This window comes from Panthera leo, chromosome B4 (assembly GCF_018350215.1).
Source record: "Panthera leo isolate Ple1 chromosome B4, P.leo_Ple1_pat1.1, whole genome shotgun sequence".
Classification (NCBI taxonomy): Eukaryota; Metazoa; Chordata; class Mammalia; order Carnivora; family Felidae; genus Panthera; species Panthera leo.
The window spans coordinates 89,028,265-89,045,496 of record NC_056685.1 but is presented as its reverse complement, the minus strand read 5'-3'; the positions used below and the strand labels follow the sequence as shown (position 1 = coordinate 89,045,496).

The 17,232-nt window shown below is 38.9% G+C and overlaps 1 protein-coding gene across 6 annotated transcripts in view; it reads right to left on the bottom strand.

Annotated features, from left to right (window-relative positions):
* Positions 1–17,232, bottom strand: part of SRGAP1 (SLIT-ROBO Rho GTPase activating protein 1) — a 282,321-nt gene that overhangs the window by 68,688 nt on the left and 196,401 nt on the right. For all 6 annotated transcript variants that reach the window (XR_006204927.1, XM_042947058.1, XM_042947053.1 and 3 more), the window contains exons 7-8: positions 5,876–6,097; positions 3,506–3,607 (exon numbers count right to left, since the gene is read on the bottom strand). Coding sequence is in view for 5 of the 6 variants with exons in the window: in XM_042947058.1 (XP_042802992.1) it covers positions 3,506–3,607; positions 5,876–6,097 (324 nt within the window). In the remaining variant the exon portion in view is untranslated. The remainder of the gene's footprint in view (positions 1–3,505; positions 3,608–5,875; positions 6,098–17,232) is intronic.

Genomic DNA, 17,232 nt, shown 5'->3' with positions numbered 1-17,232 from the left:
AGAGCCCAACACGGGGCTTGAACTCACAGACTGTGAGATCATGACCTGAGCCGAAGTCAGATGCTTAGCTGACTGAGCCACCCAGGTGCCCCCAACTTCTAATTTTTAAATGACAGCAACTAAGTTTTAAAAATCAAATGCTGTGGAGCAAACAAAATGTATCCATGGCCTGTAGGTTCTTAGCATGTAAATTCCCTTCTAAGAAGGCTTCCTACAGTTTTGAATGGTGCCCATTATTTGTAGTTGTTTAAAATTTGGTGAAAAGGTTCGTGTTCTATTTAGCTACACTGTCCATGCTTTTGTAAACTTGGATGAAATTCCCTTTCAACTTTTATCTCTTCGCTGGGCAGTCATTATTATTTTTAGTTAGCCAAACTCTCTCCAGTGAATTCTGGACTTTGTGTATAGCTGTTTGTGCAGAGGCAGAGAATTATACAGAATTATACATGTTTCTTTACTTGTATACTTTGATCTGATAGTGACAGGTCACTTTTCTGACCTCCATCAGTGGAGGTCTGCCTCCATCAGAGGCAGATTCTCTATTTCTGGTAGAGAAAAGTGCTATACAGGACTCCAAAGTCGGCAACGATTGCGATTTTGTTCCCACGTCCCGGCTCTTATTTTTTACATGATACAAATGACTTGTTATGGTTTGGCTCTCATGCTAGATAGATGCTAACTGTGACATTCATCTCTGTACTCTCCGCACCTGGCAAAATACGGGGAACGTACAAGTTGTTGAACAAATATTTATTGTACTGAAATGAACGGACCCACAGTAACAAAACCCCTCAAGTCAGCTCTCAAGGTCTCTCATCATCTGACTTGAGCTTCACCTTTGGCTCTTCCTCAGGGAGGAGCTGGACGATGACCAAATTGCTCTGGGAAACCAAGGTTCCTCCAGGGCATCTTGAAATATAGTGAAACATTGTTTCCTCCTTCTATACCAATGGAAATCTATCGATTGTCAAAAATTCAATTTAAATCTTCCTTTCAATGGGAATCCCATTCCATGATAATGAATTTGTTCCATAACCAACAGATCATAAACCACTAGTCATGCTCATCAGAAACCTCAAGACAACCTAATTCATTTGTTACTGCAATAAATCTTTTAATTCTCAGAAAGCACTGCCTGCCACTATCAGCAGGACACTGCTTTTCTACGTTGTGCCCAAAAGGGCATACGTGAAGGGTCAAAAACTCAAAGGCCTGCAGAAGCCAGACGGGCGACAGAAACGAACAGTCCAATGGAAGAAAACTGGGAGCTGAATGGCTATGGCAAAGTGGAACTCAAGTACCCCAGCTCTTCCCTTTGTGAGGCAATCCGGGGTCAGTCACCAGACTCTCATTTTTAACAGGGAAAAACTGTGGCAGGCAAACAAAACAGGTCTCTGGGCCGCCAGTTTTGACCCTGGGCACAACATGTTCTTTTTCTAGAGTTTAGAGGCTGTTTCCAAATAAAACAGCAGGAGGATATGCAAAAACAAAAACAAAAACACCACAACAACAGGAAGTCACTAGACATACAAACTGTAGGTCTATCAGGATAAACTGCATTAGGCAAGCCGCCACAAAACTCTAAGCTCTAAAACACTTCAAGAAGAGCAATAAAGGCTCATTTGTGGGACTTTACACAGCAACTGAAGACTTCATCACATGGCTGCATCTTAAACACACGTTTGAATAAGGGGTGGTTTGGTTCTTCTAGAAAGAATGGAAGCCAGAAAGCTGCAATGCATTTTGACCAAACTATACTGGTCTAGAAACACATCACTCTCTCTGAACAGAAACAAGTAATGTGTTCCTGTAGCTAAAAACATCTCAGTGGGATTAAAATAAAAGAGGGTACACCAAAGTGAATTTTGGTTAATCATTTCATCAAGGTGAATTATTATTGTTTTCTTTTTCTATCTCACATTCCTTCCTTTCAGGAACTGTCTCTAGAAAAACATGTTTCTGTTGGAGCTGTCAGCCAAAGGGCTCTATGAATGAGCACAATATATAAGGTGATCAATGACAGAATCCCATTTCTTGCGTGTATTGGTTGGTCCAGAAGAATGCACGACTTAACTCAGGACAATAAAGGATCCTAGTTCAGGGATAAGGACAGTGGGATGAGGTGAGATGGCAAGCTATAGGACCATGTAGCTTTGGCTATCCCAATTTGAGGGAAAACTACTACCGACACATATGAAAATACAACTTCAGAAAACTAGAAAGCTTATGAAAGAAATTGAAGAAGACACAAAATAATGGAATTCCATGCTTATGAACTGGAAGAACAAATATTGCTAAAATGTCGATACTACCCAAAGCAATGTACATATTCAATGCAATCCCTATCAAATACCTATCACTTACGCTAAGCAAAATTAGTCAGAGAAAGACACAAATATATGATTTCACCCACATGGGGAATTTAAAAAACAAAACAGATGCACATAAGGGAAGAGAAGCAAAAATAATATAAAAACAGAGGGGGAGACAAACCATAAGAGACTCTTAAATACAGAGAACGAACTGAGGTTTTCTGGTGGGGTGTCGGATGGGGGTAAGGGCTAAATGGGCAAGGGGCATTAAGGAGGACACTTGTTGGGATAAGCACTGGGTATTATATGTAAGTGATGAATCACTAACTTCTATTCCCGAAATCATTATTATATGTTCACTAACTTGGATTTAAGTTGAAAAAAAAAATACAACTTCAAAGTAATGAAAAGAGAGATTCCTGATAATATCATCGGAACACAGATCCAATCATTCCCGAGGCTATACAAACATTGACCACTAAATAAACTTTCTGACTTGAGTAAGTTTGATTTGGGTTCCTGTAAATGATAACTGAGAGCCTTAGAAACATATGCAGTTCATATTTTATTTAACAAGAATGTGGATCCAATTAAATTAATTTCAGAAACAGGCAGCTGAATTGTATGACTGCTTTCTGGTTCGACATATATTTATAATTCACATTTTATGTTCTATCCATTTAAATCCAGTAATGTCAGCAAATAAATAGTTTCCTATTCTCACTCAAGCGCTATTTTAAAATAGGATTTCTGTACTAATTGTATAAGTACTGCCATGTTCAGTACCAAAAATTTAGAGAACACATAAAAGCAAAGTACTAACTTCCAAAAAAGTTAGGATTAAATTAACACGTCAGTCAAAAGTTTTATTTCACACACTATTGTATATTCTTGGACACATGTTGAGTTTAATCATTTATGGGAACTGTTTTCCACATGAACTATGAATTTAAGAATAAAATGTGTGTTTTTTCATGAGTATGCAGTGGATCCCTGGTGAAGAATTCATCTCTGGTAGACTACAGAATCTTTGCATTCATCCTCTACAAGGAGAGTATTCTAGGAACTACGATTTAGCTAAAAATGCCTGATGAAGAGACGCATTTGGAATACTAAATATGCCTAGGTCACGAGCAAATGCCTTCCAGTCCCATTAGAATTCGGATTCCCTGCGGGGCAGAGAGTATACTCACCTCCTCATTCTCGATTTTCAGCGTGGCCAGCCGGGACTGCAGCTGCTGGTACCTGAGCATGAGCTCTGCCTGGACTGGTTGCTGAGCGCTAACCTGACACACCTGATGGGGAATCAGAAACTGCAGTTATAACAGGGCCAGCAAGCCACCCTCCAGAGGCAGGGTTCTCCTGCTCAGATGCTGCACGAGTCACGCTGACCCGCTCAAGATTCCAATTACGTATTTCCTTTCAAGAGGCGCTTCGACACTTCAGTTTTAAACACGGACTTGCTATGTCAGGGGCAAGGGCAGAACGCAGCTGTGGGGCCTGGGGATGGATGACTGGGAAGACAGCAGCTGCAGGAAGCTTCGCTCTAAAAATGGGGCACTTGCTGGAGAGTGAGCTCTGATCTTGAGGTCTCACTTGTGGGAATTCTGAATGACTATGGGGCACGGGGCAGGGGGCAGAGGGCAGAGTGCAAGGGATGATCCAAACGAACCACACAGGCAAAAGGAGGGGAGGCCACAGAGCCTCCTAGTGACAGTCAGACGGGTACCCGTGTAATGTTACTAACCCTCAGCTTCCTCATCTGTAAAATGGGGATAACAGGAGTTCCTACACCATGGGGTTGTGGTGGGGATGGAATGAGTTAACGTACACAAAGCACTTAGAACACTGTCTGGCACACAGTAAAAACTCAGAAGACGTAACTATTATCATCTTTTAACCATGGCTTGCTTTACCAAAATCGGCCACATCACGTGATTCATCATGAACAGGAAGAGGCCCCTTGTAGTCTTTGGCAGAAAGATATTTTGGCTATGGTCTCAATTACGGTTAAGGTCACAATTAGAGCCTTTTAATTTTATTATATTTAGTTCATTAAAATTGCACCAGAAGCAAAATCGTTTCTTTTCATCTTCCTTGTCATAGAAATGCTCCAGCAGATGGGGGTTTCCTTTAATGGAGTCTCCAAGACATCACAGAAATTATTGCTCCCTGGCAAAACAGGCCATTAAAAAAAAGGGCAACTGACTCATTTTATTAAAAATAATAATAGTAAAAAAAAAAAAAAAAAAGGAAAAAGTACTAACCCAACTGAAGTCACTTATTTGTGATATTTTATCATTGTGTATATTTGACATATCCATAACTAAAAAATATAACGGTAATCATTTGGTTTTGGAAACACAACTCTGGGTAGGATAAGCCACTTGCCTATCAAATACATGTGCTATTGGCAGAAAAACTGCTCACCATTTCTAATCGAGTATTTTACTCTATCAAATCGAGCAAATATAATATTAGGTTAGAAATGCAGCATGCGCACATATAACTTATAAGTATTAACACTAGGTGTCTCAGAAAAAAAAAGATGATGTTGAAGAAATCTGTCATGGCTATTATATCTATTTTTAAAACCATACTGTCACCACAATGAGCTAAAATTGAGTTGTTAATCTTTGAGTATTGTTTTGCACAGCTGGGATACCAAGTGCTGTATAGCGTGCTCATTAATTGGGTCTTCTTGTTTTCCCAGCCGCAGATAATAAAATATACCACTGTAACTCATGAACGGATTAGGTGGATTTTTTTTCCCCTTGGGTAAAATAGGACAGAAAGCTAAATTCATATAAAGAACCCAAGATACAATATATCATGTCTAATGTTCATTTTACCAGTTTGGAGACAACTACAGTCTTAAATAAATGTTCTGCATTTTTTTCCCCTCTCTCCCATTCTCCTGCCATTTACAATTATTTTTCTTTGTGAAAATCTTTAAATCAAGATCACAGGGAGTCTTCAGGTAGATTCTACTGGGCCAGCAAAATAGTCTGTTTTGAATTTAAATTGGAATGTCTAGAGGTAGAGGTAGGATGAACTCTGAGATGGGTTAGTGCTTACAAAACACTGAGTTTGCACGTAGGTTTGGCCTTTGTAGGCATTTCACCCAAAGGTGGTAATGGCTGATATTAGCATATAACTATGCTAAGATCCCATGCAAAGGCAGGAGAGAGAAAACAACTGAGAGTTCTGACAACTGGTGGGGTACAGCATGTGAAGAGTAACATAAGTAAAAAGACAATTCATTAATTTTAAAACAATCAATTACTGGGGCACCTGGGTGGCTCAGTTGGTTAAGCATCTGACTTCCGCTCAGGTCATGATCTCATGCTTCCTGAGTTCAAGTCATGCATTGGGCTCCCGGCTCTCAGTGCAGAGCCCACTTTGAATCCTCTGTCTCCTTCTCTCTCTGTCCCTTCCCCACTCGTACGCTCTCTCTCTCTCAAAAATAAATAAACATTACAATATATATATATATATATATATATATATATATATATATATATATATATATATATATATATATATATATATCAACCACTGACCTCATCACCCATGTGAGACTGAAACTCAAACTTCATCGGTGGACAGAATGCTGCAGGGTACATCTCCATGAATCTCTGTTTATCACTCCGGGGCTCCAAATTGTCAACCGCATTCTCAATAATGTCTAAGCCTTCATGTCTGGAAGTTTCAAGATTATACTCTGCAGAGAGATATGTTCTCAGGGCTCTGTTCAGACTTGCATGGTAGCCAAGATCACAGCACTTAAAAAATAAAAGAACACCATATATGAAAATTAACTCAAAATGGATCAAAGACCTACACGTGACAACTACAACTATAAAATACTTAGAAGAAAACACAGGAGTAATCCTTGATGACCTTGCATTAGGCATTGGTTTCTTGGATACAGCATCAAAAGCACAAGCACCAAAAGAAAAAATAAATTGAAGACTTTTGTGCTTCAAAGGGCACTATCAAGTAAAAAGATAACCCACAGGATGGGAATTTTTTTTGCAAATCATATCTGATCTAAAAACTTTGTATCCAGAATATATAAAGAAATCCTACAACTCAATAATAAAAAGACATATAGCCCAACTAAACAATGGGCAACGGAATTGGACAGACATTTCTCAAAAACACATACAAATGGTCAACAAGCACATGAAATGATGCTCAACATCATTAGTCATCAGGGAAATGCAAATCAAAACCACAAAGAGATACCACATCACACCCACAAGTATGATTATAATGAAAAAGACAAATAACAGGCGTTGGGGAGGATGTAGAGAAACTGGAATTTTTATACACTGCTAATGGGAATGTGATATATTGTAGCCTCTTTGGAAGGGTCTGACAGTTCATCAAAGAGTTAAACACACAGTTAACATATGACTTGGCAATTCCACTTCTAGTAATACACACAAGAAAAGTAAAAAAATTCCAAAAAAACTGGTACATCAATGTTTAAAGCAGCATTATTTTTTAAAGTGTTTATTTTTGAGAGAAAGAGAGAGAATGAGTGGGGGGGGGGCAGAGAGAGAAGGGATAGGGGATCCACAGTGGGCTTTGTACTGACAGCAGAGAACCTGATGTAGGGCTTGAACTCACGAGGTCATGAGTGGGATCATGACCTGATCCAAAAGTCGTGAGATCATGACCTGAGCCAAAAGTTGGACGCTTAACTGACAAAGCCACCTAGGTGCCCCTAAACCAGTATTATAAATAATGGCTGAAAAGTGGAAACAACCTAAAAATGTCCAACTAATTGACAAAACTAAACATTATCCAGTCATACAAAAGAGCGAGGTACTGATAACATGCTACATCATGGATCAACCTTTAAACATTATTTTAAGTGAATGAAACCAGCCATAAGAGACCACACCTTGTAGGATTCCATTTATATGAAATGTCCACAATAGGTAAATCTGTAGAGACAGAAGGTATTAATGGTGCTAGGGGATGTAAAAACTGGGGTGATGGTGGTGGCTAAGGGGTATAGGATTTCTCTTTGGAGTAATGAAAATATTCTATAAAGGACTGTGGTGACAGCTACACAACTCTGAATATACTACAAGCCAATTGTAGCCTTTTAATAAGTGAACTATATGGTATGTGAATAATATCTAAAGAAAGCTGTTAAAAAATAAAAGCAAAAGCAAATACTGAAAGGAAATAATAAAAAATAGCATTTAAGGTTATTTGTGCATACTGATCCTACGATTTTTTTGAAATCCATGTAGGATGCAAACATACTAACTGTAATGTTTTGGATCTGCATAATTTACTAAACTCAATAATAATCTGTACTCTTTCAGAAGTGAGAAAACAGCTTTGAATCTGCCAAAAAAGTTCAGGAATGCCTTCTTTCTTATCCCCAGAACAAAATTTGTGAATAAGAAATGACTGACAAAGTCCTTTTATCAGAGAGAGAATTTGGGGATTCTTAAATCTTCACTATCTTTAATTTGTATTTGCATTTATTTTCTTCATGTTGCATTTTAAGAGAATACATTTTTAAAAACATAACTGTGGATGTGAGTGCCTGTGTGTCTCAGTCGGTTAAGTGTCTGACTTCGGCTCAGGTCATCTCGCAGTTCATGAGTTTGAGCCTCACGTCGGGCTCTGTGCTGACAGCTCAGAACCTGGAGCCTGCTTCGGATTCTGTGTCTTCCTCTCTCTCTGCTCTCCTCCATTAATGCTCTCTTTCTCTCTCAAAAATAAAATAAACTTAAAAAAAATAAAAAAAATATAACTCTGGATACTGGTCAGCTATAAATTACTGAAAGAATTTTAAATTTGTACATAAAAGCAATATAAATCTCCTAAAGAGGGAGTGGTTTTAAAAGGTACAAAACCGGGTCATCCCTATATTGTTCTAATGCAATCCAATCAATTCAATTTGATTCAGTTTAACCTAGTAATTAGATGTCTACTAGGTGCCTGGGAATTTGCTAGGCTCCAGGAATATGAAGACTGGAATACAGTAAAATGTAATTTCCATTCTCAAGGAATTCGAATATAAGTTGTCCATTACTTTGCTACTAAAAGAACACTAGAGGGGCACAAAGGAAGTAACATCCACCAGGATATGAACCATCAGATCTGTTTTTTTCTTTTTTTTAATTTTTTAATGTTTATTTATTTTTGAGACAGAGCATGAACATGGGAAGGGCAGAGAGAGGGAGACACAGAATCCGAAGCAGGCTCCAGGCTCTGAGCTGTCAGCACAGAGCCTGATGCAGGGCTCAAACCCACGAACCACAAGATCATGACCTGAGCCGGAGTCAGACACTCAGGGGACTGAGCCACCCAGGCGCCCCCATCACTTCTGTTTTTATGAAGGTACAGATTCAATCACTGACCTGTCCTTTGAAATGTCAACATATTTACTTCTACCCTCACACTCCAATTTCAGAATTATTAAATTTGGGATTTTTCTATGAAGACATTATAAAATCTTGCTGTTCAGAGTGTGGTCTATAGACCATCAGCATCACCTGAAGCTGATCAAAAATGCAGAATCTAAGGCCCCACCCCTGATCTGCTGAATTATAATCTGAAGTTTAAAAAAAAAAAATCCACAGGGGATTTATACGTACATTAAAAGTTTTGAGAAGCACTACACTAAAACACTGATTTAAAAAAGGTCCTGTAGGGCACCTGGGTAGCTCAGTCGGTTAAGCATCTGACTTTGGCTCCGGTCATGATCTCACGGTTCGTGAGCGTGAGTCCCACATCAGGTAAGCTCCAGCTTGGGGTTGAGCCGTTTGGGGTGAGCATGAGCCCCACTTTGGATGAACACAAACCCCGCTTCAGTTGAGCCCCCCTTCTTTCTCTCTCCCTGTGCCTCTCTGCCCCTTGCTCACTTGTGCCCTCTATCTCTCTCTCTCTCTCAAAAAAAAAATAAATAAATAAAAGGGACTGTAACCCTGTCCATTGGTGGTTATTTCTACTAGTGGGCAAGAGAATATCCTTGATTAAATATTATTTGATTTAAAAAATCAGAAAAATGCTATGTCACATTTACAAATGCAAGCAGAATGCAGTTGTGAAATGCAGCAGTCTCATCATTGATACATTTCTAGCGGAATCGGCTGCACTCAAATACAGAGAATGATCTTCAGTTAATTAAAAAATTCTAGTTTCAGAAGAACAAAGTCCTCTTTTATTCCTTTTGCGCCTCAAAATCCATAAAGGTTCTGTGTAGCCGTTTTATACACATCAGAGGGACCAAAAAATTATTCCACCTTTCAGTAATACCTCATCTTGTGAAAACAGGAATTAGGAAAGGAAACGGCCTCATTTCTTTGAAATGTACTTGTGCTTCAAAACATACCACTATTCTGAAAGAAGACAGATTCAGCTTGATTATAATGAAGCTGCTTTATTTTAGGAGTACTGATCTCAGTGGGAGTTCATGGAAAATTGATATTAAGAGGAAGAAACAACTTAGAGAAAAGCACCCCCCACACAAACCAAGTGTCTTTTCAACAGAGAAAGGAAGAGCAAGGGGAAAAGAGAAAGAAAAAATAAAGAAATTCAACCTCCAACTACCTAATTGAGGTAGAGTTCTGAAAAATACATGTTAAGTTTGTATTAGTCCCAGACTTAAACTCAAATTTCTAAGAGTTGCTTCTTTGGGGGAGTAAATGTCAAAGTTAGGAAAGCACGGTGCATGCTTCCGCATCCAACTGGGGCCAGGTGGATTTGGTAGGTCTGGACCTAGTAAGGCAGGCTGGCTTTCAGCTGCGGTTTCCTAAGAGGCTGGGGAGAAGTATGCGTGTGACTTCACACCCAATCCAGAAGGACTCCCCAGGTGTCTTCTGGATTTTGAATGCTATACCTCACCATGGAGGCTTCTGTGATGAACTTGGTGGACGAGAGCCTTCTCTGATCCCTAGGGAGCTTATCAGTCTAGAAGATCACTTAATTACCATGCTTCTGTTACTTCTGATACGCAGCATTGTCTATGCTCTAGGTTTTTCACGCACCCTGGACTTTAAAAGAAACAATAAAATTCTCTTTCAAGGTCTCCTGAGACAGCAAAGCCAGTCACAGAATCGTCTCTTTTCTAAACTGGAAGCTAAATGACACTGGATATGTTAAGATTCACGATACTTGGTTAAAAGGCCTCAAGTAATTCTATGGAGCTTATGAATTATTAATGACGATAAGAAAAGCCAGCTTCTGCACAAAGAGTTGAGTTATAACCCAAGTGCCTTTCATGATGAAAATACATAAGAAACCAGTAAGATATTTCATGAAAACAAAACAGTGCTGTTCTGATGGGTGGAAACCTGAATGGACACATAAAATTATGGATTAAAATTGGGGAAGGAAAGAGTGTTGGAAGTAGAAGAGAATTCGTTTTCTAATATCCTAAGAGCTGTCAAGATATATCCCACTAGGTATTAGTCTAAATCACCACAGTAAGCTAGCTTCTTTAGGCAAAAGGGTTGCAAATAGTATCAGAAGTAAAGATGAAATCCAGGTTTTGAGAACTGTGACAAACACTTCATCTTGCTCCAAAGGCTGAGAGGTTGGCTGATATATATACTTGGTGGTTATACAGTCAGGTATAAATGGATCCCAGCTATTCAGGGAGAGAATTTGTTTGTATAAACTCTTAGGACATGAGAAGCCCTACTGGGCAGAAATTTGGTCCTAGATGGGAGTGAAGATAATGGCACTCCAAAGGAAACAAGTCCTACACGTGTTTTCGGAATAGTAATAGCCAATATCATTCGCAGGGCAGCCCCAAGCTCCTAGGTGACTGCAGGTGTCATGAGAATGGAGAGAGAAGGAACTCTTCTGCAGAAGTATTCTACCTTAACTTCATCATTCCTGCCTCCACCAGAGAGGCTTCCTTTATCTTTTGTCCTGGGTCCCATCTCTGGCTTTTTAATTAATAAGCTTCGACTTTGACCATTCCAGAGTCCTGGGTATTGGGTAAAGACTTGGTCTACCTCTTACTTTGAGTCTTTCTACAGTAGTGCAACCTGAGCAAACAATTGCAAAAACAGTTTTCACATAACCCAGGACCAGAAATAGGTAAGTTCACAGTTTTTTCAAATGTCAAATGAAGAAAGTTGATTTCTTCTGAATAAATTATCTTTGTCCCTTACTATTTTCCTCTCTCTTACTATTCAGTACTTCACCTCAGAAACCACAAACTTGTTTTGTGAGAGATGGGCATCTTGTGGGACTGAACTGGATGATTAAAATTCTACAGGCAACTTTTGCACACCTGCTCTCATGTCTGGGTTCCTGATGGTCCATAAAGAGCTGACAATTTAATTCTTGCTGTGCTTTAATAACCTCAGCCACGCATTTAGCAAAACTTGTTTTGAGTTTCTTCTGTGCAACAAAAATGTCAAAATGGTACACTGAAATGGATACAAAGTAGGAAACAGGAGGAGAATGGAGGTTGCATATGCTTGAGCCACTGAGCAGGACCAATAATCCTTTGTGGCCTAATACATGTCCCGCTCCATGGGCAATTATTTTCCTCAGAGGAGCTGCCACCAGATGCAATTTTATCTCCAGGACAAATCTCTGTAACCACCCTGAATCAAATCACAAAGAAGGAGAGAGAACAAAGCAAGCCCAGATAAATAGGTCAGGTGGTAAATGCTATGGAGAAGACAGAGAACTAGGGAGTGCTGGGGGAAAGGGTGTGGGTCTTTTATACAGGGCAGCTGGGTGCAACATGAATGAAAAGAAGGAATCTGCAAAGCTCTGGAAGAGTGTCCTAGACAATGAGTAGAAAGGGCCCGGGCAGGAAAAAGTTTACAGGAGTCTGGGGAATAGAGAGGCCAATGTACCCAAAGCATATGGTGACTAAAGAGGAAGTTGCAAAAGATGACACGGAGTGGCAGGTGGGCGCCAGTTCACATAAGGTCTTGGTGAATAGTTTAGATTTTATTCTAAAGACAATGGGAAGCCTTTCGAGAATTTTAAATAGGTATCAACAGGTCTGGCTTATATTTAATACTCTGGCTGCTTGGGAGGGGAATGGATTACTGATTAGAAGGTCTTAAGTGGAAGATGGGTAACATCTTAGAAAGCTAAGTGTAGGCAGGAGATGAAGAGCTTTGTCTAGGAGACAGCACAAGCAGCAAGAAATAGCAAGATTTGGGATATTTAGGAGGTACAGATGACAGGATTTGCCGATGCATTTATATGTGAGAAATGAGAGAACTGAGTTTTTGGTTTACGCAAATGGGTGGAAAGGCGTGCCACTTGCTAAGGTGTAAAAAATGGATGAGAAAAAGTTATGTGAATGGAGAATGATGACGATGAAAGGGGAAACGGAGATAAAAAGCTGAGCGTACGACATGTTCAAGATGCCCATTAGGCATCTGATCAGAGTAGTCCAGAAGGCAGTTGGATACAAATCTGAAGCCCTGCAAGATGATCAGGACTGGTGACAGAAATCCAGCAGCCATCAGGGCAAGGGACCAAGAGGTAGAAAGCCAAGGACCATGCCTTAGGCAACTTTCAACATTCACAGCCAAGATGGAACAACCAGCCCTAGAGACTTAGAGCAGCCTGTGCTGCAGGTGGAAAACAGGCGGGTGCAGTTTCCTTTAACAAAGCCCACGGCATCTCCACCGGAAGGAACTTTTAAAGCCATCTACTTTAGTCATCTAACCCATTTCAGTTTTTAAATCCCCTTTCAATCACAAAAGGATAAAAACACACAAATCAGTTCACATGATAACTACACTATCCTAACCCATTTACCATGATCTCTCTATCATCTTCCTAATAGGAGTTCAGGCCAAATGGGGGCTGCAGTATTCCAATTTGGCAGGTTTTCATGGATAAATCTTAATACTATTATGTGTGGGCATACGTCAAACTAAGAAAAATCTGAACTCTGAATAAGCTGCTTTTTAATTAAACACATGTCTCTAGAGACAAAAGGATAAGGCTAAAAGCTTTAGGACAGAGGATTACTTAAAAATGATAAAGTAAACACGACATGCAGTATATGATGTAATCTAATTTCAATTTCATTCTGTATAAATGGCTAATAAAATACATGACAGATATCTTTACCAGGAAAATTAGTTGCAGGAGGGGATTATTCTGTTGCAGTATTCCATAAGAGTAACAAAGATTTATCCTTCATATGACAAGGTGACCTGCAAACTTTTACAGGGAGTAATTTGAAACTGTGAAACTATACCAAAAGATGACAAATACTTTATTATTACCGGGCAGGAGCCATGGGACAAAGTGCCAATGGAATTCTACTGTTGAGGACTGTGTTCCTCTGAATACCTTTTGAGGATGGACTGAAAGAGGCCACATCATCAGTTGTTTTAAGAATTCCAGATATAGGGGCACCTGGGTGGCTCAGTTGGTTAAGCGTCCGACTTCCACTCAGGTCATGATCTCACGGCCTAGGGGTTCGAGCTCTGCCTCAGGCTCTGTGCTGACAGCTCAGAGCCTGGAGCCTGCTTCAGATTCTTTGTCTCCCTCCCTCTCCGCCCCTCCCACGCTCATGCTCGCGCTCTCTCTCTCTCTCTCTCTCAAAAATAAACATTAAAAAATTTTTTAAGAATTCCAGATATACAGAAGGCTGAATTTGATTACAGATCTAGGTATTATGGGAAATGAGACTTGTACTCTCCTCTCTTTTCTCTTAGCAAATCATAATCACTTGAAAATCTCCACATTCAATTACAAATATTTGTTGCCTGCAGGATTTTACTTCTGGGTTGCAATGCATCCCAATTATAACAGAATTAGTTACAGTCTTTTGTTTTCTTGTTTTTTTGTTTTGTTTTGTTTTTTTTTTTGAGAGAGAGAGAGAGAGGAGAGTGTGTGCATGTGTGTGCACAAGAGCAAGCAGGGGAGGAGCAGAGGGAGAGGGAGAGAATCCCATGCACATTCCACACCCAGAGTAAAGCCTGACATGGGGCTTGATCCCACGACCACAAACAAGATCATGACCGGAGCTGAAACCAAGTGGGAGAAGCTTAACTGAATGAGCCACCCAGGTGCCCCAGTTACAGTCTTTTTTGCACTTATTGTTGGGGATACTAATGATCATTATGTGAAATCTTTCACATAAATGTGAAATCTTTTATTTATAAAACTACAATCTATTTTCCTTTATAATTATGCCTTTATTCTCCCAAACCAATTAAATTTCCTTTGGCCAATATTTACAATATATTCCTTATAACAATATTTATAATATATTTCTTATAATTTACATTTATGCTTAAAGTAACATAATAAACATCCTTTATTGTTGTGAAATTAACTATATTCCATTTGCTACCTGATTTCAAGCTAAGAGATTGTTACTCTACAAACGAAAATTTACTTAGGACTTTCAGGGGAGAAACCATCTTAAACAGTCTTCTGCTTAAGTGACACTCTGGATTAACTAACAGTTCATTCTCTCAATCATAGGTCAGCAAGCTATGGCCAGTGGATTAAATCTAGCCCAAGGGCTGGATGTGGTCAATAAAGTTTGATTGCAACATAACCACACCCAACTGCTTACTTATCTATGACTGCTTTTGCACTACGGTAATTGCGACAGAGACCATATGACTCACAAGGCCTTAAGTATTTACTATCTAGTCCCTTTCAGAAAAAGTTTGTCTACTTCTGCTCCGAAGCACAGTGACCAAGACCACTGTGAACACACACAGCCAGCAGGTGCTCTTTAATACTCTTGTACATTTTTTCTCCAACAATTCATCTATATGTTTCCCAGCCGATTGTAAAATATGTGCAATTTGTATTATAAATTTATTAAATATTATAAATCTACTAAAATAGGTATTAAAGGAGCCTGGGTGGTATAATAGGTGACTGGGTGGCACCTAAGGGTTCAACTTTGGCTCTGGTCATGATCTCACGGTTCATGGGTTTGAGCCCCACATCGAGCTCCACGCTGATAGCTCAGAGCCTGGAGCCTGCCTTGGATTCTGTCTGTCTGTCTCTCTCTCTCAGTCCCTCCCCTACTCATGCTCTGTCTCTTTCAAAAATAAATAATAAACATTAACAAAATTAAAAAAAAAAGATTTAAGAGTAAACAAAATTGATACCAAATTAGGCAAAAGTTGGGCCAAATGCAACATTGTGAAAACACTAAATATCCAGAGCATTTTTGTTCCACATTAAAGATCTCAGAAATAGAAACCACAACTACCCAGTAGATAAGCTTTGTACAAAAGAAGACTACTCAGAGCTCTATGAAAAGAAAAATCATAATATTGTAAGACTGGAAAGTATAAGTGCATTGGTATGCTTTACATTAATACTTAAGGCATGCTTTCATCATATTTTACTTTTTTCTTTTTTTAAATATAAAATGTGGCATACTTACGGAAAAGTGTGAAACATATATACTGCTTTTAAAGTCTCCAAATTCCTCTCCTAAATCACCTCATCCCTTCTCCCTAGAGATAACTGTATTTGCAGTACCCACAAATGTCTAAACCTTGTTTGGTATACTAGATTCAAATATTTCCAGTTGAACTAATACTTGGTTAACAACTGAGCCATCATTTTCTTCATTATATTACCTTCGATAAACTTTAGAGGTCTGATAGCTTACATTGTTAGTTTGAATTTGATCAAGTTCATTTACATACTAAATTTATAGAAGTGTTGTTTGCAGGGTAGAGTTCATCACAAAATTAAGTTAATAATTGCAACAAAGCACAACGGAGAATTTAAGATTAAAAATAAATTCCAGAAGAAATCCAATAGCTATTACTTAGAAATAGAATGCTTCCACATCGATAGCCACTTCTCAGAGAGACAGAGACAAAGGTATATTAATTCAAACTAACAGTGGTAGGTGAAGGTGAAGTTTATAAAAAATAGACAAATTGGAATTATTAAATATATTTGTAAAAAAACATTATATTATCTTCAAATACACAGAAAAGACTTGAACTAGTCTATCAAAGTGTTACATTAGATTTTTTAGAACTGTAGTAATTAATAAAAGAGGATTCCATTGAATAGGGTTTCAAACAGTACATGTGAAAAGTGATTAATCTGAAGTGCCTAAAAATATGTTATTCTTTAATTTACAACACTTTTTAAAAGGTTTATTTACTTAAGTAATCTCTACATTCAATGTGGGGCTCGAATGCACAACCATGAGGTCAAGAATCGCATGCTCTTCGGACTGAGCCAGCCAGGCGGCCCTTTCATTTACATAATTAATTTGAACTCTAAAGAAGCATTTTGGGGGCACCTGGCTGGCTCAGTCGGTTGGCTGGGCATAACTCTTGATCTTGGCTCAAATCGTGATCTCACAGCTTGTGGGACAGAGTTCTAAGATTTGGCTCTGCACTGGCAGCACAGAGCCTCCTTGGGATTCTCTCTCTGTCCTTCCACTTCTTCTGTGCACTCTCTCTCAAAATTAAAAAAAAAAGCATTTTGCTAACCAAAAATAAGTATACTTCCAAATTAACAGGCTCTAAATTCAAGAAGTTTTAGAATACCCTGTTTGTTGCAAGGGGAAAACACTTAACTCTGATGGAGCCATCAGAGTCACATTACCCCAAGCCAGTGATCAATTTTAGCATCATTACTGGTGGTTTAATCAGATGTTGTTACGTATCTACGTAAGACACAGCAACATAACCTACAGTGTAATCTGCTGCAAAGTGCTTAACTTGAATTTATCAAGCCTTTATATAACATTTACTTTGTAGGAAATGCAGGGAATAGAGAAACAGGTTAACTGACACCATAACGAAGGGACACAAATCCAGAAGCTGAGGTGTTCTGAGGAACAACTGTCCATGTCTCCTCAATAGGGGCTTTGTTAGATTAAAAAAAAAAAAAAAAAAAACCAAAGGAACACATCACCCAGATGCAATGTGTGATCCTAAATTTG